Consider the following 24518-nt stretch of genomic DNA (forward strand, 5'->3'; position numbering starts at 1 on the left):
GTGGAGGCCAAGTCACTGGATGAAGGGGCAAGCGGAATCAAGTGGTATGGGACGGGTTACTGATTGTGCCGAGCAGCCACGATCACAATGAAAGGCGGTGCTGGCTCGAAGGGCCAAATGGCCTTCTCTGCATCTCTTTTCTATGTTTCTACGTAATACATAATTACAAATGGAGCCATTTATCTTGCACTGAACATTATTCCCTTTATCCTGTATCTGTACGCTATGGATGGATCCATTGTTGAGTTTGGAGATGGTGTGTAAACAGGCCCCTTGGCCCGCTGAGTCCGCGCTGACCAGCGATCCCTGCACACTAACTCTATCCAACACACACTAGGGACAACCAAGCCAATTAGCCTGCAAACCTGTACATCTTTGGAGTGTGGGAGGAAACCGAAGCTCTGAAAACCCTCACAGGTCATGGGGAGACGTACAAACCCTTACAGTCAAACACCCGTTCAGGATCGAACCAGCATCTCCAGCGCTGCAAGGCAGCAACACTACTGTTGTGCCACCCTATCCTGTACAAATGAAACATAGAAACATAGAAATTAGGTGCAGGAGTAGAGGTCATTCGGCCCTTCGAGCCTGCACCGCCATTCAATATGATCATGGCTGATCATCCAACTCAGTATCCCGTACCTGCCTTCTCTCCATACCCTCTGATCCCCTTAGCCACAAGGGCCACATCTAATTCCCTCTTAAATATAGCCAATGAACTGTGGCCTCAACTACCCTCTGTGGCAGAGAGTTCCAGAGATTCACCACTCTCTGTGTGAAAAAAGTTTTCCTCATCTCGGTTTTAAAGGATTTCCCCCTTATCCTTAAGCTGTGACCCCCTTGTCCTGGACTTCCCCAACATCGGGAACAATCTTCCTGCATCTAGCCTGTCCCACCCCTTAAGAATTTTGTAAGTTTCTATAAGATCCCCTCTCAATCTCCGAAATTCTAGAGAGTATAAACCAAGTCTATCCAGTCTTTCTTCATAAGACAGCCCTGACATCCCAGGAATCAGTCTGGTAAACCTTCTCTGCACTCCCTCTATGGCAATAATGAAGGTGGAGGCCGGTTGGAGGCCGGTTCTCTGGATACTTTCAAGAGAGAGCTAGATAGGGCTCTTAAAAATAGCGGAGTCAGGGGATATGGGGAGAAGGCAGGAACGGGGTACTGATTGAGGATGATCAGCCATGATCACATTGAATGGCGGTGCTGGCTCGAAGGGCCGAATGGCCAACTCCTGCACCAATTGTCCATAACTTTTTCATACAGAGGGTGGTGGAGTCTTTTGCCCAGAGTAGGGGAATCGAGGACCAGAGGGCATAGGTTCAAGGTGAAGGGAAAAAGATTTAATAGGAATCCGAGGGGTAACTTTTTCCACACAGAAGGTGGTGGTTGTATGGAACAAGCTGCCAGAGGAGGTAGTTGAGGCTGGGATTATCCCAAGAAGCAGTTGGAGAGGTACATGGATAGGACAGGTTTGGTGGGATATGGACCAAGCGCAGGCGAGTGGGGACTAGGGTAGCTGGGACATTGTTGGCCGGTGTGGGCGAGTTGGGCCGAAGGGCCTGTTTCCACACTGTATCACTCTATGACTCTATAAAGCATTCTTTCGGGTTTGTAAGTTAATTGGTCTCTGTAAACTGTTCCCAGTGCCTTGGGAGTGGATGAGATGGTTGGATAACATAGAACTATTGTACGGGTGATCGCTGGTCGGCGTGGACTCGGTGGGCTAAAGGGCCTATTTTCCACACTGTATCTCTAAACTAAGCTAAATCATTTCACATCTGCAATATTCTCTGCAGTTGAATACGCCTGTGATGTGAGCCTTCACTGCCCTCTGGTGGCTGACAATAGATAATAGACGGTAGACAAAAATAATTAATTAATAAACAAAAATGGAAATAATAATAGACTTTAGGAAGAATAAAACGGACATGGTACCATTGACTATCAGAGGGGACTGTGTGGAGAGGGTGGCGGATTTCCGCTTCCTGGGAATCCATATTGAGGAGGACCTGACGTGGAATGTGAACACCTTTGCGCTGCTGAAAAAGGTCCAGCAGAGACTGCACTTCCTGAGGGTGCTCGGGAAGAATAACATCACTCAGAGACTGCTGCTGTCCTTTTATCGGTGCTCCATTGAGAGCATACTAACATACTTTGTATGCGTGTGGTACACCAGCTGCACAGCGGCTCAGAGGAAAGCGCTCCAGAGGGCCATTGACAACGCCCAGAGGATTGTCGGCTGCCCTCTCCTTACCTTGGAGGACTTACACAGTTCCCGCTGCACCAAAAAATCCCAGAGTATCATAAAGAACATTTCCCACCCCGGACACTCCCTGTTTGAACTGTTGCCGTCAGGCAGACGGTACAGATCTACAAGGACAAGGACGAACAGACTAAAAAACAGTTTTTACCCCATTGCTATAAAAGCACTAAATGTAGCCGCCAAGGAACGCAGGGGCGAGATATACTAAGGGACTGTGGTACACTGTGAAATCGACAGAAGGATGGAGGGTTGGGTGTTTATGCGTGCTATTTTCGTGATATTTATTTTAGTTGTTTATCTTTTAATATTTTATCTTGTATGTATCGTTAGCTTTTATAAATGGTGCACTGACTGGCTGACATTTTTAAATTTCGTTGTACATGGTTCATGTTACAATGACAATAAAGAAACTATTCTATTCTAAATGCTGGAGAAACTCAGCGGGTGCAGCAGCACCTATGGAGCGAAGGAAATAGGCAACGTTTCGGGCCAAAACCCTTCTTCAGACTGATAGGGGGTGGCGGGGAGAAGGAAGGAAAAAGGAGGAGGAGGAGCCCGAGGGCTGAGAGATGGGAGGAGACAGCAAGGGCTAACAAAATTGGGAGAATTCAATGTTCATGCCCGCAGGATGCAGACTCCCCAAGCGGAATATGAGGTGCTGTTCCTCCAATTTCCGGTATTGCTCACTCTGGCCGTGGAGGAGACCCAGGGCAGAGAGGTCGGACGGGGAATGGGAGGGGGAGTTGAAGTGCTGAGCCACCGGGAGGTCAGGTTGGTTCTTGCGGACCGAGCGGAGGTGTTCGGCGAAACGATCGGCAAGCCTACGCTTAGTCTCACCGATGTAGATCAGCTGACATCTAGAGCAGCGGATGCAATAAATGAGGTTGGAGGAGATACAGGTGAACCTCTGTCGCACCTGGAACGACTGCATGGAGTCGAGGGGGGAGGTAAAGGGACAAGTGCTGCATCTCTTGCGGTTGCAACGGAAAGTGCCCAGGGAGGGGGTGGTAAGGTAGGTGCAGGAGTAGAGGCCATTCGGCCCTTCGAGCCAGCACTGCCATTCAATGTGATCATGGCTGATCATCCCCAATCAGTACCCCGTTCCTGCCTTCTCCCCATATCCCCTGACTCCGCTATCTTTAAAAGCCCTATCTAGCTCTCTCTTGAAAGTATCCAGAGAACTTGCCCCCACCGCCCTCTGAGGCAGAGAATTCCACAGACTCACAACTCTGTGTGAAAAAGTGTTTCCACGTCTCCGTTCTAAATGGCTTGCCCCTTATTCTTAAACTGTGGCCCCTGGTTCTGGACTCCCCCAACATCGGGAACATGTTTCCTGCTTCTAGCGTGTCCAAACCCTTAACAATCTTATGTTTCAATAAGATTCCCTCTCATCCTTCTAAACTCCAGAGTGTACAAGCCCAGCCGCTCCATTCTCTCAGCTGAGTTTGTTTGGGATGTCCAAGAACCGACAAACAACCTTCTCTCCACCCCTCCCCTCATTCCTTGACCCCCCATGGACTCACACCCATTTCGTCCCCACCTCTTCCACCCACATTCCTTCCTCTGGCTTCACAGTCCACACCTCTTCTATCCTTATCACCTTAATCTATGATGAGCGTTGGACTACACTGGGCTTGTACCCGCTGGCATTTAGAAGGATGAGGGGAGACTTCATCGAAACTTAAAGGTCTGTCCCACTTGGCCGTCATTCGCGCGCCATTTACGTGACCTGCTAGCGTGTGGGTAGCGTGTGGGTAGCGTGTGGGTAGCGGGACGGGCGTGTGGAGGAGTGTGGACTTCTTCCTGCACTAAATCTCCGCGCGCCACTGGCCGGTCGTGTAACTGACGGTAAAGAAAGTGAATGGTATGTTGGCTTTCATTGCAAAAGGATTTGAGTATAGGAGCAGGGAGGTTCTACTGCAGTTGTACCAGGTCTTGGTGAGACCACACCTGGAGTATTGCGTACAGTTTTGGTCTCCAAATCTGAGGAAGGACATTATTGCCATAGAGGGAGTGCAGAGAAGGTTCACCAGACTGATTCCTGGGATGTCAGGACTGTCTTATGAAGAAAGACTGGATAGACTTGGTTTATACTCTCTAGAATTTAGGAGATTGAGAGGGGATCTTATAGAAACTTACAAAATTCTTAAGGGGTTGGACAGGCTAGATGCAGGAAGATTGTTCCCGATGTTAGGGAAGTCCAGGACAAGGGGTCACAGCTTAAGGATAAGGGGGAAATCCTTTAAAACCGAGATGAGAAGAACTTTTTTTCACACAGAGAGTGATGAATCTCTGGAACTCTCTGCCACAGAGGGTAGTTGAGGCCAGTTCATTGGCTATATTTAAGAGGGAGTTAGATGTGGCCCTTGTGGCTAAGGGGATCAGGGGGTATGGAGAGAAGGCAGGTACAGGATACTGAGTTGGATGATCAGCCATGATCATATTGAATGGCGGTGCAGGCTCGAAGGGCCGAATGGCCTACTCTTGCACCTAATTTCTATGTTTCTATGACAGGCCCAAGACCCTGGCGCGACGCAACGTCTCACCTCCAACAGCAGCAGAAGCAGGCAAACGATCGCCGAGCTCGGCCTGGGGCTCACGGCCACTGCGGTCCGGATCCGCCCCCACTCCTACTCCCAGAGCGGGGGCCAAGACGATTGGAGATAGACACAAAATGCAAGAGTAACTCAGCGGGGCCGGCACCATCTCTGGAGAGAAACAATAGGTAACGTTTCGGGTCAAGACCCTTCTTTCAGACTGAAGAAGAGTCTCGACCTGAAACATCGTCCATTCCTTCTCTCCAGAGATGCTGCTGGTCCCGCTGAGTTACTCCTGCATTTTGTGTCCATCTTCAAATGACGTCACGCGCTCCAGACGGCTGTGCGGACGCATGATGACACGCCCGACCGTCGCCCGTCAGTCACTACCGGACTGTCGCGTAAATGACGGCCAAGTGGGACAGGCCCTTTACCGACTAGTGAAAGCCCTGGATAGAGTTAATGTAGAGAGGATGTTTCCACCAGGGAGAGAGTCTAGGACCAGAGGGCACAGCCTCAGAATTAAAGGATGTTCCTTCAGGAAGGAGATGAGGTGGAATTTCTTTAGTCAGAGGGCGGTGAATCTGTGGAATTCATTGCCACAGACGGCTGTGGATGCCACAAGTCAGTGGGTAATTTTAAAGCAGAGATAGACATATTCTAGTTTAGTACGGGTGTTAGGGGGTTATGGGGTGGAGGCAGGAGAATGGGGTTGAGAGGGAGAGATAGATCAGCCATACAGGAATTGAATGGCAGAGTAGACTCGCAGGTTATAGGAGTAGAATTAGGCCATTCGGCCCATCGAGTCTACTCTACCATTCAATCATGGCTGATCTCTGCCTCCTAATCCCATTTTCCTGCCTTCTCCCCATAACCCTTGACACCCGTTCTAATCAAGAATTTGTTTATCTCTACAGCCAACAATGGACCATTGTGAGTTCCACCTTTCCTTGATCATCATTGATGGCTTTGAGCAAATGGATGAAAGGTATGCAAAAGGAGCTCAATGTACCTCTTCATACCACTAGTTTCCCTCTCATAAGTGATAGGAGCAGAATTAGGCCATTCGGCCCATCGTCTACTCTGTCCTTCAATCATAGCTGATCTATATCTCCTTCCGAACTCCATTCTCCTACCTTCTCCCCATTGCCTCTGACACCCGTACTAATCAAGAATCTATCTATCTCTGCTGTAAAAATATCCATTGACTTGGCCTCCACAGCCTCTCCCCTGACTCTCAGTCGGGAGAAGGGTCTCGACCCGAAATGTCACCTATTCGTTTTTTCCACAGATGTTGCCTGACCTGCTGAGTTACTCCAAGTGTTCAAGAAGGAACTGCAGATGCTGGAAAATCAAAGGTAGACAAAAATGCTGGAGAAACTCAGCGGGTGCAGCAGCATCTATGCAGCGAAGGAAATAGGCAACGTTTCGGGCCAAAACCCTTCTTCAGACTCAGTCATCCAAGTAAGATGTGTCATATTCGTTTCATAATGCTTCAATCTTCCATAACTGAAAATTTCATTGGAAATAGGCAATGTTTCGGGCTGAAACCCTTCTTCAGACTGAGTCTGAAGAAGGGTTTTGGCCCGAAACATTGACTATATCCTTCGCTCCATAGATGCTGCTGCACCCGCTGAGTTTCTCCAGCACTTTTGTGTACCTGCTGAGTTACTCCACTTGGGCAGCTTACAGCCCAGTGGTATGAAAATTGATTTCTCTAACATCAGGTAGCCTCGGCATTCCCTTTCTCTCTACCCTTCCCCACCCAAGTCGCATCAGCATCTTGTTTTCATCCAACAAACAGCTAACAATGGCCTGTTTCCTCTATCATCATTACTTTTTTAAATATCTTTAATTCATTAACCATATAACCATATAACAATTACAGCACAGAAACCGGCCATCTCGGCCCTACAAGTCCGTGCCGAACAACTTTTCCCTTAGTCCCACCTGCCTGCACTCATACCATAACCCTCCATTCCCTTCTCATCCATATGCCTATCCAATTTATTTTTAAATGATACCAATGAACCTGCCTCCACCACTTCCACTGGAAGCTCATTCCACACAGCTACCACTCTCTGAGTAAAGAAGTTCCCCCTCATGTTACCCCTAAACTTCTGTCCCTTAATTCTGAAGTCATGTCCTCTTGTTTGAATCTTCCCTATTCTCAAAGGGAAAAACTTGTCCACATCAACTCTGTCTATCCCTCTCATCATTGTTCTTTATCTCCCCTCATCGCCATCTATATCTCTTGTTTCCTTTAACCCTAACCAGTCTGAAGTAGGGTCTCGACCCGAAACGTCACCCATTCCTTCTCTCCAAAGATGTTGCCTGTCCCACTGAGTTACTCCAGCACTTAGTCCATCCATAGGGTCACACATGTCCTTGCACCGCCCCCTGATGGCAGTAATGAGGTAGTACACCTGCTGTTATAGCGCCGCCTCTGGCAGTAATAGAGCACTACACCATCATTACTCCGTTGCCTGGCAATAACACCGTTGCAGCGCCACCTCCAGTAAGTAATTGGATACTGCGCCATTACAGCATCAAAGGAGAGGGTTAGTAATATTTTTGCAATGAGACTCCATGGAAAGAGTAACCAAAATATTATTACATTTTATATTAAAGTTGTAAATTGAGTCAAGAACCAGGATTTTCAATCTAAGTAAAGGAAACTCTTAACGGGGTGAGAGCTTGACTGGAAATTACATTGTTTGGTTCAAGTCAAGTGAGTTTTCAAGAAGGAACTGCAGATGCTGGAAAATCAAAGGTACACAAAAAAGCTGGAGAAACTCAGCGGGTGCAGCAGCATCTATGGAGCGAAGGAAATAGGTAACGTTTCGGGCCGAAACCCTTCTTCAGACTCAAGTGAGTTTATTGTCATGTGTCCCTGTATATAGGTATGTTACAATACTTACCTTCAGCGGCGCTGCAAATCTGCCACTGGCCGTGTGCGCGATTTTGGCGCGTTTGAGGGGGGGGTGGGCGGGGTTAAAAGGGTTTTTTTTCCCCGAGTGCAAGATGTTGCTAAAGAATCGTTCCGACGGCCGTTCTGTATGGGTTTTTTTTTAATTCGCCTGACAAGTTAATCGCTGGAATGATTTTAAAATCAACTTCTGAAGCCGTCAATGCCGACAACGGGGCCGGATTTTATGTAGGGGACAGGTAAAACAAAGTAGTATATTTTTATGTATAAAAGTGTTTCTTAAGATGTATTTAATTCACATTTTAAGTTGCGAAGCGGTGATTTGGTCCCCGAACGAACCGGCAATGTATTTGCTGCCAATATAGGAACAAAATCACTGAAACCTCAATGTTCCAAATGGTCCCGTTCCAGAAAATCCCACTCGGTGTAACAGGTCTCCTGAACTTCTTCATCACACTTGAGGCATCAGTGTCATGTGCATAGCCTGGGCCAGAGTCAACACCAGCAACAGCAGCACCTGTGGCCCGTGGCCTGGAGTAAAGGGCCTGTCCCACGAGCATGCGACTGCATGCGGTGAGCGTGATCTAACGTGGTCGCTTGAGCCGTACGGCCTCGCGGGGCCGGTCCCACTTCGATCGCCGGAGCCGTATGGAGTTGTGCGGAGCTGGTCCCGACAACGCGCGGGGCTCCGAAAAACTGAAGGGCCTGTCACACCAGCATGCGACCGCATGCGGCTAGCGCGACAAAACCGGAAGCGGGGGTCGCGCAGAGGTCGAGTGATCCCCGAGCGAGTAGACGTGAAGTTCGAGCGAAGTCCGCGGGAAGGTCGCACGTGACGTCATTTTTACTCATATAAACAGGGGTTGCAGGCTCATCATGGAAGAGATACAGATTGCATTGCTGCAACAGCAACAGCAAGAGAGACCTCTGTTAGCAGCAGCCCTCATGCTGTCCGGTCAGCTGGGCAGGAGTTCAACAACACAGTATTAGTGAGACCACATTTGGAATACTGTGTACAGTTCTGGGGTCCATACTTAAGAAAGGATGTACTAGCCCTGGAGGCAGTGCAGCGAAGGTTTACAAGATTAATTCCTGCAATGAGGGGATTGACATATGAGGAAAGGTTAAGTAGGCTGGAACTCTACTCTTTGGAGTTTAGAAGAATGAGAGGCGATCTCATTGAAACATATAAGATCGTGAGGGGCCTTGATCGGGTGGATGCACCGAGGATGTTCCCAATGATCGGGGAAACTAGAACTAGGGGACATAGTTGCAGAATAAGGGGGGGCTCTTTTAAAACTGAGATGAGGAAGAACTTCTTCACCCAGAGGGTGGTTAATTTATGGAATTCACTGCCCCAGGGAGCAGTGGAAGCAGAAACTTTAAATATATTTAAGACTAAAATAGATGTTTTTTTTAGCTGCCAAGGGGATAAGGGGCTACGGGGAGAGGGCAGGGATATGGACCTAGGTATGGTTAGTATAGTAAGACCTGAGTGATCTCCTGGACAAGTGTCGATCGCCTAGATTGGGGTCGGAGAGGAATTTCCCGGATTTTTTTCCCGAATTGGACCTGGGTTTTTATCCGGTTTTTTGCCTCCCCCAGGAGATCACGAGGTTCTTGGGGTGGAGAGGGGTGATAGCGGTATAAAGGGGAGGGTAGTGTCTTGTGTTCTGTGTCTTGTGTCTACTGTTTGTGGGTAAGTGTGTCTGTTTAGTGTTCAGCCATGAGCGAATGGCGGTGCGGGCTCGATGGACCTGGTGGTCTGCTCTCGCACCTACTTTCTATGTTTCTATGTTTCTATGAAGGCTATCAAGAAACCCAGGAAGAGGTCTGTGTGGACGAGGTATTTGATCCGGATGAGACCCACTTTGGGCCAGTATGAGAACATGGTGACGGATCTGCAGCAGAAAGATGAGGCTGCCTTTAGACATTTCACCAGGTTACCCCCTGACCTGTTTCAGGAGCTAAAGACACGAGTCGGACCTCTTCTGCAGAAAACGGACACCGTCATGCGGAAGTCACCTGAACCAGGCCTGTGCCCAGCCGTCACCCTCCGCTACCTTGCGTCAGGGGATTCCTACAAGAGCCTCTCGTACATCTTCCGTGTGGCTCACAACACCATCAGCAAGGTCGTCCGAGAGACCTGTGATGCCATCAACAATGCGTATGAAGAAATGATTGACTGCCCTAGTACACCTGACGAGTGGAGGAGAGTGGCACACGGATTTCAAACCAGATGGAACTTCCTGCACACATGTGGGGCAGTTGACGGGAAGCATGTGGCCATCCGGTGTCCACCCAGGGGAGGTTCTGTGTACTTTAACTACAAGAAGTTCCATTCCATCGTGCTGTTAGCTGTGGTGGTTGCAAACTACAACTTCCTGTATGTGAATGTGGGCATACCTGGCAGTGCCGCAGATGGAGGGATCTGGAGAGAGACCTCCCTTGGGCAAGCACTGGAAGAAGGGAGAGCAGGCCTTCCTGATCTAGTACCTCTGCCGGGAGAAGACAATCCTGACATCCCCTACGCATTGGTTGGTGATGATGCCTTCGCACTCAGGCCATGGATGATGAAGCCAAACCCTCACAGGCAGATGTCAAGGGAGCGAAGGATCTTTAATTACAGGCTGTCCAGGGCTAGGAGGGTCGTGGAAAAATGCTTTTGGTATCCTTGCTAGCAGATTCAGATTCCTGCTGACTACAATGGAGCAGGAGCCCGAGAATGTGCAGACCATTGTCTAAGCGGCATGTGTCCTCCACAACCTGACCGGCAGCACAGATGCAGCAGCAGCCATGGTGGAGCGTGACACGGTGGACAAACAGACAGGAGAAGTCACACCAGGTTCATGGAGAGCTGCAAGCAAGACGGGCTGCACTGATGGTGGCACTAGGCGCATTGCAAAGAAACACCAGCAACAAAAGAGCAAAGGAGCAGAGGGACCATCTCTGTGCTTACTACAACTCCGAGCGAGCGAGGCAATGTACTTTGGCAGAACAATATGTGACGAGGATCAACAGCAAATATCCCACACCACAGAGGACCACCACCGCAGGAACTGATCTAATAAAAGGAGGATCTATGTATGTTAATGGAGGGTTTTTGTATGTGAAATGAGTAATACTGTGATAATAATAATACCTCACACATCGCACATTGCACTCTCTTTGAAATGCCATCATTTTAAAAGCGGATAAATGTGTCTGTCTGCGTTATATGACGTCTCATGACACACTTTACAATTCAATGCCTGTGTGTGTTTTATTTATCTAATAAATCGAGGATTTTATATGTGAGATGCATCCCATTATTAGACGTGGTTTCCATTTGAGAGATCAACGCCATTATTAACAAACTGCTTTCTCCGCTACACAACAAGGTTACACTGAAGTTTAATAATCAAGGTGTGGGCGAGGTTATCACCGATAAAGACAAAGACCCATGACTTTATAAGAATTAATTTGTTTATTTAGTACAAACAAACAATAAAACTTTAATGTGAATAAAACTTAAATGTGCAACGCACAAGCAAACAGAATAGTGAATGTTGGAGAGAGCATCACTCTTTACGGCCCATTTGCACTGGGCAATCCTCCATCAGATAGTCAGAGAGATTCAGGGTGAAGTCTGCGCTTGGGTCGGGACCCTCCAATCACGCCTGGAAATCTGTTGCTCCGAGCCTTTCCATGCCGGGTGTCGCATGATGTGGCGTTGAGCTTGCTGCCCTGACATGGGGGGGGCCTGCAATCCATCCACGGGTGTGCCATAGGTCGGGATCCCATCATTGCTTGTGGGCAAAACACATAAGCGTATCAATATGTATGCGGAGCCAAACAAATCACAACCTTTCACAAGCTGTGTGTCAGAGACAATCTAGAGTCAGACTGAAGACTCACAAAGGTTTCACAGTGTACCTGGGGAGCATGTTGTGGTGCCATCATCCCCATTTGTGGGTGCGGCATGAATGGCATGGGCCTCATCGGACTCTGCAACACCAAGGAATTCGTAGTGAGTAATTCATAAAAAGCATGAAAGTAAAACGTTAATAAATTCAATAAACTTTGATGAAAAGATTTTACTGGCAGAAGAAGTCTGTGCGCCCTTGCCAAGACCAAGCCCTCCAAGCAGTAGCTGTGCCATTGCGACTCAGGGATCTGCAACATCTCCTCCCTCAGTAGCGCTGAGTAGGCATAAACGATTCTTTCGTGCGGCGTCCTTGGTTGCGACAAGTCGCTTATTGTCTCGGCAGTGGTCTTAGCCTGTTGCGTGATCTGCAACAAAGAGAGTGCAATCCTGGTATGTATTTTTGTGGAGGCGATGGGGAAACATGGACGTAGGGCGGAGTGAATGAGAGATTTGCCGACAGTTCACCCGAAAGCACTTACATCCGCGAACATCTCCCACTGTTCAACAGGCACATCGCAATCTGCCGCAGTTGTGCAGGCCGGTTTCCGCTTAGCGTGCTGCTGTTTGTCCACAGTGCCGTAGCCAGAGGGTTCCTCTGGGGGTCCCTCTGGCGGATCCGTCTCGTCCTCACTCGAGTTGGCGCGCGATGATATCCCCGTGGTGAGCTGGAAGAAAGTAAATGTGTATCTGAATTGTGCAAGGCCATCAGGACGCAGCAAGCAAGGTGACCACCAAGTTATCATTGTCAAATATCATTTTGACTATCTCACTTTCCAACAAATTTCAATTGTCACATCATTTTCTTAACTATTCACCTTCCTGCCGCTCTCCTTCCTCTGCACTCGGACTATGTGGTTCCACACGAACCCCCATTTCTCCACTATCCACTGCTCTCTGTCAGTCAGTGGCTTACTGGCCCAGCCAGACTTGCCAAGACTGTTCGACAGTTTCCCGTACCGTGTCCTCTGACTCTTGAGCCATTGACACAGTTGGTCATCTGTGAAAACATAGAATAAATGAAGATCAGTGTTGAGCAAATTGTAATCTTAATTGGAACTGCAATTACAACCACAGAAATAATGTAGACAAACTACAAAGTATGTACTAACAAGAGCAGTCAGGGAACTCCTTCGCCTTGTCTTCATGCATTGCGTTGCGGAGATCCGTATTCCTGAAATCACGATGGCTCTTATCGTACAGTTCACGGTGGGCCCAATACCATTCTACCCGGTCTCCCTCTTGTTCCCTGGTAAAATTATAAGGCCTTGTGACCAGCCTCTTCTTCTTCTTCTTCTTCTTCTTCGCCGGCGCAGCTGAGGCATCAGTTTCCTGAGCTAAATCCGAGTCCCATTCTGCAGCAGCAGCAGCTGGGACTGGAGCTGAAGCAGGAGATGGGGCAGGAGCTGGGGCAGCAGATGGGGCAGCAGATGGGGCAGCAGATGGGGCAGGAACTGGTGAAGGTGCTGAGGCAGAAGATAGGGCAGGAGATGGGACAGGCATGGGAGTGAAGCAGGAGCAGGGTCAGGAACAGCAGCATGGCCAGAAGCAGCGGCTGGACCCTCCAGGATCTGTATGTTCTCTATAATAATGGTAAAGGCGGGCCAACTGATAATGGACGTCGTGCGGCGTCGGGTGATGACATCATCGCACAACGCCACGCGCTAGGCGTACACCGTCAAGACGCTGCGTACGACGTCGAGACTCAATGCGGCTGCGGGCCGACAGGCCGTTGGCGCGCGGGATTTTTGGACAGTGTCAAGGGCCTGTCCCACCAGCATGCAACTACATGCGGCGAGCGCGACCTAACGTGGTCGCTTGAGCCGTACGGCCTCGCGGGGCCGATCCCACTTCGATCGCCGGAGCCGTACGGAGTTGTGCGGGGCTGGTCCCGACATCGCGCGGGTCTCCGAAAAACTGACACTGTCCAAAAATCCCGCACGCTAACGGCCTGTCGGCCCACAGCCGCATTGAGGGCGTAAGCAGCGTCTCGACGCCGTACGCAGCTTCTTGTGGGCGTACGTCTAGCGCATGGTGTTGCGCGATGACGTCACCGCCCGACGTCCATTATCAGTCGGCCCGTCTTTACCGCGACACATAAAAACCGCGCGCGATTTGAAAATATCCACCACTTACGGCGTTTCTTGCAACAGAGTTCTTCCCAGCTGCATCGATCACCAGAGAACATGAGGAGAACAAGGAACCCCAGGAACATCAAGAAGAAATCCATGCAGGACAAGGTAAAGCAGGTTATTATAGAGAACATACAGATCCTGGAGGGTCCAGCCGCTGCTTCTGGCCATGCTGCTGTTCCTGACCCTGCTCCCGCTTCACTACCTGTCCCATCTCCTGCCCAATCTTCTTCCTCAGCACCTTCACCAGTTCCTGCCCCAGTTCCTGCCCCATCTGCTGCCCCAGCTCCTGCTTCAGCTCCAGCCCCAGCTGCTGCTGCTGCAGAATGGGACTCGGATTTAGCTCAGGAAACTAATGCCGGCAAAGAAGAAGAAAAGGTTGGTCACAAGGCCTTATAATTTTACCAGGGAACAAGAGGGAGACCGGGTAGAATGATATTGGGCCCACCGTGAACTGTACGATAAGAGCCATCGTTATTTCAGGAACACGGATCTCCGCAACGCGATGCATGAAGACAAGGCGAAGGAGTTCCCTGACTGCTCTTGTTAGTACATACTTTGTAGTTTGTCTACATTTCTGTGGTTGTAATTGCAGTTCCAATTAAGATTACAATTTGCACAACACTGATCTTCATTTATTCTATGTTTTCACTGATGACCAACTGTGACAATGGCTCAAGAGTCAGAGGACACGGTTCGGGAAACTGTCGAACAGTCTTGGCAAGTCTGGCTGGGCCAGTAAGCCACTGACTGACAGAGAGCAGTGGATAGTGGAGAAATGGGGGTTCGTGTGGAACCACATAGTACGAGTGCAGAGGAAGGAGAGCGGCAGGAAGGTGAATAGTTAAGAAAATGATGTGACAATTGAAATTTGTTGGAAAGTGAGATAGTCAAAATGATATTTGACAATGATAACTTGGTGGTCACCTTGCTTGCTGCGTCCTGATGGCCTTGCACAATTCTGATACACATTTACTTTCTTCCAGCTCACCATGGGGATATCATCGCGCGCCAACTCGAGTGAGGGCGAGACGGATCCGCCAGAGGGACCCCCAGAGGGACCCTCTGGCTACGGCACTGCGGACAAACAGCAGCACGCTAAGCGGAAACCTGCCTGCACAACTGCGGCAGATTGCGATGTGCCTGTTGAACAGCGGGAGATGTTCGCGGATGTAAGTGCTTTCGGGTGAACCATCGGCAAATTTCTCATTCACTCCGCCCTACGTCCACGTTTCCCCATCGCCTCCACAAAAATACTTACCAGGATTGCGCTCTCTTTGTTGCAGATCACGCAACAGGCTAAGACCACTGCCGAGACAATAAGCGACTTGTCGCAACCAAGGACGCCGCACGAAAGAATCGTTTATGCCTACTCAGCGCTACTGAGGGAGGAGATGTTGCAGATCCCTGAGTCGCAATGGCACAGCTACTGCTTGGAGGGCTTGGTCTTGGCAAGGGCGCACAGACTTCTTCTGCCAGTAAAATCTTTTCATCAAAGTTTATTGAATTTATTAACGTTTTACTTTCATGCTTTTTATGAATTACTCACTACGAATTCCTTGGTGTTGCAGAGTCCGATGAGGCCCATGCCATTCATGCCGCACCCACAAATGGGGATGATGGCACCACAACATGCTCCCCAGGTACACTGTGAAACCTTTGTGAGTCTTCAGTCTGACTCTAGATTGTCTCTGACATACAGCTTGTGAAAGGTTGTGATTTGTTTGGCTCCACATACATATTGATACGCTTATGTGTTTTGCCCACAAGCAATGATGGGATCCCGACCTATGGCAATCCGTGGATGGCAGGAGCCCCCCCCCTCCATGTCAGGGCAGCAAGCTCAACGCCACATCATGCGACACCCGGCATGGAAAGGCTCGGAGCAACAGATTTCCAGGCGCGATTGGAGGGTCCCGACCCAAGCGCAGACTTCACCCTGAATCTCTCTGACTATCTGATGGAGGATTGCCCAGTGCAAATGGGCCGTAAAGAGTGATGCTCTCTCCAACATTCACTATTCTGTTTGCTTGTGTGTTGCACATTTAAGTTTTAATCACATTAAAGTTTTATTGTTTGTTTGTACTAAATAAACAAATTAATTCTTATAAAGTCATGGGTCTTTGTCTTTATCGGCGATAACCTCACCCACAACTTGATTATTAAACTTCAGTGTAACCTTGTTGTGTAGTGGAGAAAGCAGGAAACCACGTCTGGTTATGGGATGCATCTCGCATATAAAATCTTCGATTTATTAGATAAATAAAACACACACAGGCATTGAACTGCATTGAATTGCAAAGTGTGTCATATATAACGCAGACAAAGGCATTTATCCACTTTTTAAATTATGGCATTTCAAAGAAAGTGCAACAACCAGGTTCAGGAATAGCTACTTCCCCACAGCCATCAGGCTATTAAACCTGGCTCGGACAAACTCTGATTATTAATAACCACTTTCTGTTATTTGCACTTTACCAGTTTATTTATTCATGTGTGTATATATTTATATCATGGTATATGGACACATTTATTTGTTTTGTAGTAAATGCCTACTATGTTCTGTGTGCTTAAGCAAAGCAAGAATTTAATTGTCCTATACAGGGACACATGACAATAAACTCACTTGAACTTGTGCGATGTGTGAGGTATCATTATCACAGTATTACTCATTTCACATACAAAAACCCTCCATTAACATACATAGATCCTCCTTTTATTAGATCAGTTCCTGCAGTGGTGGCCCTCTGTGGTGTGGGATATTTGCTGTTGATCCTCGTCACATATTGTTCTGCCAGGGTACACTGCCTCGCTCGCTCGGAGTTGTAGTAAGCACAGAGATGGTCCCTCTGCTCCTTTGCTCTTTTGTTGCTGGTGTTTCCTTGCAATGTGCCTAGTGCCACCATCGGTGCAGCCTGTCTTGCTTGCAGCTCTCCATGAACCTGGTGTGACTTCTCCTGTCTGTTTGTCCACCGTGTCACCCTCCACCATGGCTGCTGCTGCATCTCTGCTGCGGATCAGGTTGTGGAGGACACATGCCGCTTAGACAATGGTCTGCACATTCTCGGGCTCCTGCTCCATTGTAGTCAGCAGGAATCTGAATCTGCTGGCAAGGATACCAAAAGCATTTTCCACGACCCTCCTAGCCCTGGACAGCCTGTAATTAAAGATCCTTCGCTCCCTTGACATCTGCCTGTGAGGGTTTGGCTTCATCATCCATGGCCTGAGTGCGAAGGCATCATCACCAACCAGTGTGTAGGGGATGTCAGGATTGTCTTCTCCCGGCAGAGGTACTGGATCAGGAAGGCCTGCTCTCCCTTCTTCCAGTGCTTGCCCAAGGGAGGTCTCTCTCCAGATCCCTCCATCTGCGGCACTGCCAGGTGTGCCCACAGTCACATACAGGAAGTTGTAGTTTGCAACCACCACAGCTAACAGCACGATGGAATGGAACTTCTTGTAGTTGAAGTACACAGAACCTCCCCTGGGTGGACACCGGATGGCCACATGCTTCCCGTCAACTGCCCCACATGTGTGCAGGAAGTTCCATCTGGTTTGAAATCCGTGTGACACTCTCCTCCACTCGTCAGGTGTACTAGGGCAGTCAATCATTTCTTCATACGCATTGTTGATGGCATCACAGGTCTCTCGGACGACCTTGCTGATGGTGTTGTGAGCCACACGGAAGATGTACAAGAGGCTCTTGCAGGAATCCCCTGACGCAAGGTCGCGGAGGGTGACGGCTGGGCGCAGGCCTGGTTCCCGTGACTTCCGCATGACGGTGTCCGTTTTCTGCAGAAGAGGTCCGACTCGTGTCTTTAGTTCCTGAATCAGGTCAGCGGGTAACCTGGTGAAATGTCTAAAGGCAGCCTCATCTTTCTGCTGCAGATCCGTCACCATGTTCTCATACTGGCCCAAAGTGGGTCTCATCCGGATCAAAGACCTCGTCCACACAGACCTCTTCCTGGGTTTCTTGATAGCCTTCCTTGTTGAACTCCCGCCCAGCTGACCTGTCAGCATGAGGGCTGCTGCTAACAGAGGTCTCTCTTGCTGTTGCAACAATGCAATCTGTATTTCTTCCATGATGAGCCTGCAACCCCTGTTTATATGAGTAAAAATCACTTCACGCGCGACCTTCCTGCGGACTTCGCTCGAACTTCACGTCAACTCGCTCGGGGATCACTCGACCCCCGCTTCCAGTTTTGTCGCGCTAGCTGCATGCGGCAAGCTCGACCAAACCGGAAGCGGGGACCACGCGGAGTTCGAGTGCATGACGTGAAGTTCGAGCGAAGTCCGCGGGAAGTTCGCGCGTGACGTACGACGTCGAGACGCTGCGTACGGCCTCAATGCGACTGCGGGCCGGCAAGCCGTTGCCACGTGGAACTTTTGAACACGGGACCAGCTCCGCACAACTCCATACGGCTCCGGCGATCGAAGTGGGACCGGCCCCGCGAGGCCATAAGGCTCGAGCGACCACGTTAGGTCGCGCTTGCCGCATGCAGTCGCATGCTCGTGGGACCGGCCCTTTACCTTAGTCCGGGGTGGGGCGATGCTGCGGACACGATACACCTCCTCCAGGTCCTCCTCCTCTTCTTTGACCCGGGCCTCCTCCACCTTCACCTCAATCTCCTGGACCTGGACCTGGGCCTCCACCTCGGACTGCTCCTCCTTCACTTTGGCCTCAATCTCCTGGTGGGTCTCGGCCTCCTCCCACTCCTCCTCCACCTTGACCTCAACCTCCAGGCCCTCCTCAGTTTTAATCTGCCGGCTCAGTAGGGGTTGGGCCTCGCCAATGGGCAGCACCTTCCATCTTATTGGAACCATTTTTTTGCGATGTTCGTCTGCCCCTCTCTAACCGCCCGCTTAACGTCTGCCCCTCTCCAGCGTCACGACGTCTGCCCCTCTCCAGCGTCACGACGTGTGCCCCTCTCCAGCGTCACGACGTCTGCCCCCAACTCAGCGTCACGACGTCTGCCCCTCTCCAGCGTCACGACGTGTACCCCTCTCCAGCGTCACGACGTCTGCCCCCAACTCAGCGTCTCGGCGTCTGCCCCTCTCCAGCGTCACGACGTGTACCCCTCTCCAGCGTCACGACGTCTGCCCCCAACTCAGCGTCTCGGCGTCTGCCCCTCTCCAGCGTCACGACGTGTACCCCTCTCCAGCAAAGATCCTAGAGCTCCTCTAGGATCTTTGCTCTCCAGCGTTACGACGTCTGTTTCGCTCAAGCGTCACGACGTCTGCCCCTATCCAGCGTGCTGGAGCTGGGCCAAGATGGCGCCGCTGGCGGGAGAGCGGTTGAGGTAAATGGCGGCACTGACGGACGGAGGGAGGGAGGGAGGGAGCGAGGCCGCGGCCTCAGTGTGCGTGAAGCGGGAGCCGCTGCCCCTCTCCCGGGGTTGGACGGACGTGGACGCCACCCCCGGGTACAACTAGCGCGGTGACGGTTGCTGCCTCACAGCGACGGAGACCCGGGTTCGATCCCGACCGCGGGTGCTGTCTGTACGGAGTTTGCACGCTCTCCCCGTGACCTGCGTGGGTTTTCTCCTGGATCTTCGGTTTCCTCCCACACTCCAAAGACGTGCAGGTTTGTAGGTTAATTGGCTTGGTTTAAAAAAAAGTTAAATTGCCCAAATCAAATCAAATCAACCTTTATTGTAGCAATGTTACAAAATTTTGAGATTTTAAAAATCAAGTCTGCAATTTATCCCATCAGATAAAGCATAACAATGTTTAATTTGACACCAAATTCACTTTCATATCTCAAGTATTAAAAAAGTTATGGCCATTTTCATAATCGGAAATTAACATCTTGTTCCCTATTGATTTTCAATGGACATTACAAAAAAGCTGTGATCTTGGATAGTCAAAAGCCCATTTCTTAAGGAAAGATTAACATTTTTAAATAGCCTAAGTGTCCAAAGATTATTCACAAATAATTCACAATATAACATGATTTTTATATCTAATTTACATTAATTTATAGGCCAAATGGAAGAAATTTAGTGTTCAATTGCTGTAAATAAATGCCCATTTAAATCGGCTTTCTAGTGGGTGCATGTGAACGCGCTGGTTTAGAACGTTGACATCGCGCTGGATTAGTGCCCTCAAATGCCGAGAAATATACTGAGGGATATAAAAAGCCCAAAATGAACTACTCGCTATAGATAACTTGATATACAGGGTTATATATATGCCCCATTTAATGTAAAAATAAGGTACATACCTTTAATTGTTTGCTTTATAAAATCCTGGGGCTGCGAGAGGTTGCAGAATGAGACAGTAATTTTAAAACTATTATAACTATATTATCGAGGCCTATAAAACTAATAATACCTTTTGCGACCGGGTCTTGCAGCGATTTTTCGTTAATGATTTACTAGGCTGAACATCTGCGATTAGTACAGCCTAGTAAAAATCGCGTTTTAAACCCGCCCCCTCCAAACAGCGCCAAAATCGCCGACATGGCTGTGGGCAGATTCCCAATGACGATTCAGGTAGGTTTTTTAACATACCTATTTATTGTCATCTTGCAAAGCAACAGTTGTACAGTGCAAAATGAGAAGACGTTTCCCAGGGAATACCGGAGCATCGCACATGAAAACTTAAAACATTTCACACATAATAACAATAAAAACAATCCAGTCCCTGATGAAACAGCATAAATAGTTAAAAGCAGGTAAAACAGCAACATTAAAATACAGTAAAAACAGTCATTAAAATGTCCAGGGTACACAAAATTGCTGGAGAAACTCCGCGGGTGCAGCAGCATCTATGGAGCGAAGGAAATAGGCGACGTTTCGGGCGGAAACCCTTCTTACAGGGCAGCTGATTTGAGTGGCCAGTGCCAGAGTTATTAAAATGTCAGTGCAAAGCCGCAGAATCAGGTGACTGTGAGTACAGAGAGTCTGAAAAAGGGTTTCGGCCCGAAACGTTACCCATCTCCTTCGCTCCATAGATACTGCCTCACCTGCTGAGTTTCTCCAGCATTTTTGTGTACCTTCGATTTTTCAGCATCTGCAGTTCCTTCTTGAACAGTACAGAGTGACTGTTTAGCAGCCTCACAGTCTGTGGCAGGAAGCTGTTTAGCAGTCCGGGCTTTGATGCTACGGTATCTCTTGCCTGATGGCAGGAGATCCAGGTGTGTGTGTGTGGAGGGGGTGCAGTTTGGTCCTTAGCTATTCTCAGAGCTTTTTTCAGACAGCGGCTCTGGAAGTTGTAGCAATGTTACAAAATTTTGAGATTTTAAAAATCAAGTCTGCAATTTATCCCATCAGATAAAGCATAAAAGAAAGTTTAATTTGACACCTAATTTACTTTCATATCTTCAGTATTAAAAAAGGTATGGCCATTTTCATACGCGGAAATTAGCATCTTGTTCCCTATTGCTTTTCCATTGACTGAACACAAAAGCTGTGATCGAGGACAGTCAAAAGCCCATAACTTTCTTAATAATTAAGAGAACTGAAATACATTTTCAGTTATTATAGATTGAAGCATTCTGAAACAAATATTAAACAATCTTACTTGGATGACCTGAAATTAAAGCATATATTTAGTTAGTTACCCAATTGTCGCTAATTACAAAATTCAATTACTAGATCTAAACATCTATCCATTTCTTAAGAAAAGATTAACATTTTTAAATAGCCTAAGTGTCCAAATAACATTCACACAAGAATTCACAATACAACATTGTGAGAAAAGGGTTAATAGGGATGGTTGATTTATACTAGAACTCTGAAAAATATAACTTAGAAAGAAATAAGGTGTCAGCAGAAGCCAGACTGCTGGTAGAAGAAAGTAACAATATACAGAACAGAGAGAAATTCTAGATAAAAAGTAGCAAACAGATAGAAACTTCAGCAGAAGCCTTAGGAGTCTTTGACGTCAGGAGACGTTCCGAGACGTTCTTGTGGGAATATAAACCTTAGTGTTCTGATTGGAAGAAGCTCAATGGGGAGAGATGAGGGTGTGACAATAGTGTGAATGAAATGTATAAAGATAGAAAGCATCTCCATCTTTGTTGTGCCTCTAGGGGACAACAGAGGAGAGGCACCTATTCTGCAGAATATGAAATTAATAAAAACACTTCTTTGCCTGAATTTGTCTCAAGAGCGTTTGTGATTTTGAATCTCACAACATGATTTTTAAATCTCATTGTCATGAATTTATAGGCCAAATGGAAGGAATTTAGTGTTTAATTCCCGTAAATTAATGGCCACTTAAATCATCTTGCGAGTGGGATTTTGTGGAACGCGATCGATTGGAACGTTGCGGTTGCGGTGAATTTAAACTCCATATCGGCAGGAAAAACACTGCCGGTTCGTATGGGGCCTAAATCACCTTTTCGCAACATAAAATTTGGATTAAGGTATTCCTAAGAAGCACGTTTATATGTAAAACTAGACTGTGGGACCCGTTGGGTCCCAGCATCACACAGGAGGGCTGGTCATCCAACGCAATATTCCACCTCTCCACCAATTCTAATATTGGTGGCCAGTTGGGGGGGCTTTCTGGAGCGCTAGTATGGGTGTTGTGGGCTGAAGCAATTGGTTTCCAGAGGGCTAGTATGGATATTGTGGACCAAATGGATTCTTGGGCTGGCGGCTCAGTCACTCAAGCCTGTTGTGCTGGCAGCTCACTCACTCACCGCTGGTGGTCTGGCAGTTGCGGGCGATGCCTTACCGGATCTCCTTCGGGTAAGCTCCGGGGCACTGGGAACGCCGACTGCAACATCGCTGAGCTGCGGCTGCAGAGCGTCCAGCCGCGGGCGGGCAGCACTGGATTTCAACACCGCGGGGCCTGGTGTCCGAGTTCGCCAGTGTCAGAGGTCCGGCCAGCGCGGCCTGAGAACTTTGGACATTGCAGTCTTCAGGGAGGAAGCGGCCGCTTCAGTCCAAGCCGCTGAAGAATGTTCACCCGACGCCGATGATCCAGCTTCGTGGCAGAGGTCCTGAGAACATCGAGTTGGCTGAGGAGGCCACATATAGGCCCCGACCTCGGGTGGACTATGAGGGGGGAGAAATGGATATTTTTAGTGCCTTCCCTCACAGTGAATTCTGCTGTGGGGGGACGTTTCATGTTGATTTCTATAGTGTACTGTTCTGTGTCTTTTTTTCTTTTTTCTCTTTTTTGTTTTGTATGGGTATATTGACATTTGATCTGTTCAATTAATTTAATCAAACTCTGTAAAGCACTTTGGTTCAAATACTGGTTTTGTTGAAAAGTGCTATATAAATAAACATTATTATTATTATTATTATTATTCCTTGAAATTCCATTTCAAGCAGGGTGCAAGGCCACCAGATTCAAGTGCAGTTTCATACCATTTGAAGTAGGGTGTAAAGCAACAAAAGACAGCGAGTCGTGACCTCTTCCTCCTCCATCTTGCAGAGACTGAGCCACACCCACATTTCTGGGTTTTATAACCCCTCCCCCCCACCGGAAAAGGTGTGGCTTTCATGGAGTGATTGACAGTAGAGAGATTCTCAACATTTTCTTTTAAACTAATAACACTTTTATTTTTCATCGATGGGAAGAATTCTCTGCACCTGCTCAGCGGAGGGGGACTGAGTAAGATGGCCAAAAATCACAGCCGTAAGTGGTAGCGTTTTATCTAAAATCAATATACAGTGCAAACAGGAAGTAAGTGCATTTACAGTAGTGCCTTTTAACTTCAAACCTAAGCTCCCAAGCTACCATTTGCAGTAAGTAGTGCCTTTCAACTTCAAGCCAAAGCAACCAATCCACCATTTGCAGTAAGTAGTGCCTTTCAACTTCATGCCACCATTTGTAGTAAGTGGTGTCTTTCAACTTCAAGTCACACCCATGCCACACCTAAGCCACCATTTGCAGTAATAGTGCCTTTCAACTTCAAGCCAAAGCTCCCAAAGGAGGGAGGAGGAGGAGGAGGAGGAGGAGGAGAGAGGGGAGGAGGAGGAGATGGAGGATGGATAGGGGGGGGGGGGGGGGACTTTCTGGAGCGCTAGTATGAATCATTTTAGAACCAATAGACATTTTTTTGCAAGCTTAGAACCAATAGAGACACTTTTTGCAAGCTTTAGAACCAATAGACATTTTTTTGCAAGCTTTAGAACCAATAGACATTTTTTTTGCAAGCTTTAGAACCAATAAACATTTTTTTGCAAGCTTTAGAACCAATAGACATTTTTTTGCAAGCTTTAGAACCAATAGACATTTTTTTGCAAGCTTTAGAACCAATAGACATTTTTTTGCAAGCTTTAGAACCAATAGACATATTTTTGCAAGCTTTAGAACCAATAGACATTTTTTGCAAGCTTTAGAACCAATAGACATATTTTTTTGCAAGCTTTAGAACCAATAGACATATTTTGCAAGCTTTAGAACCAATAGACATTTTTTTTTTGCAAGATTTTGAACCAATAGACATATTTTTGCAAGCTTTAAAACCAATAGACATATTTTTGCAAGCTTTAGAACCAATAGAGACATTTTTTGCAAGCTTTAGAACCAATAGACATATTTTTGCAAGCTTTAGAACCAATAGACATATTTTTGCAAGCTTTAGCACCAATAGACATTTTTTTGCAAGCTTTAGAACCAATAGACATTTTTTTTGCAAGCTTTAGAACCAATAGACATTTTTTGCAAGCTTTAGAACCAATAGAGACACTTTTTGCAAGCTTTAGAACCAATGGACATTTTTTTGCAAGCTTTAGAACCAATAGACATTTTTTTTGCAAGCTTTAGAACCAATAGACATTTTTTG

The 24518-nt window shown here is 47.9% G+C and overlaps 2 protein-coding genes across 8 annotated transcripts in view; one reads left to right on the forward strand and one right to left on the reverse strand.

Moving 5' to 3' along the window:
* The window catches only part of LOC129715828 (tubulin alpha-1D chain), a 103998-nt gene that overhangs the window by 52292 nt on the left and 27188 nt on the right, over nt 1-24518 (forward strand). The window lies entirely within an intron of this gene.
* On the reverse strand, nt 10520-18700 carry LOC129715831 (uncharacterized). 7 transcript variants are annotated; one of them, XM_055665708.1, is made up of 5 exons: nt 18299-18681; nt 12122-12307; nt 11816-12007; nt 11633-11722; nt 10521-11523 (listed from the first exon to the last, which is right to left on the reverse strand). In XM_055665708.1, exons 1-5 carry the CDS (start codon nt 18590-18592, stop codon nt 11518-11520), a joined length of 768 nt encoding a protein of 255 aa, XP_055521683.1. In that variant the 5' UTR covers nt 18593-18681; the 3' UTR covers nt 10521-11517. The 7 variants fall into 7 exon arrangements, with proteins under 7 accessions (XP_055521680.1, XP_055521683.1, XP_055521681.1 ...); XM_055665709.1 differs by having other exon boundaries at nt 10522-11523; nt 11651-11722; nt 18299-18676; XM_055665705.1 differs by having other exon boundaries at nt 10520-11523; nt 11633-12007; nt 18299-18687.

Source organism: Leucoraja erinacea, unplaced genomic scaffold (genome assembly GCF_028641065.1).
Source record: "Leucoraja erinacea ecotype New England unplaced genomic scaffold, Leri_hhj_1 Leri_143S, whole genome shotgun sequence".
Lineage (NCBI taxonomy): Eukaryota > Metazoa > Chordata > Chondrichthyes > Rajiformes > Rajidae > Leucoraja > Leucoraja erinaceus.

What these genes read in the sequence shown, in the direction of transcription:
- LOC129715831 (XM_055665704.1), bottom strand. Translation starts at nt 18,592, where the DNA reads ATGGTTCCAATAAGATGGAAGGTGCTGCCCATTGGCGAGGCCCAACCC. An exon ending in TCGCCCCACCCCGGACTAAG is followed by an intron (nt 12,308 to 18,298) that starts GTAAAGGGCCGG and finishes ACTTTCTTCCAG; the next exon opens with CTCACCACGGGGATATCATC. An exon ending in AGTGGGAGATGTTCGCGGAT is followed by an intron (nt 12,008 to 12,121) that starts GTAAGTGCTTTC and finishes TCTTTGTTGCAG; the next exon opens with ATCACGCAACAGGCTAAGAC.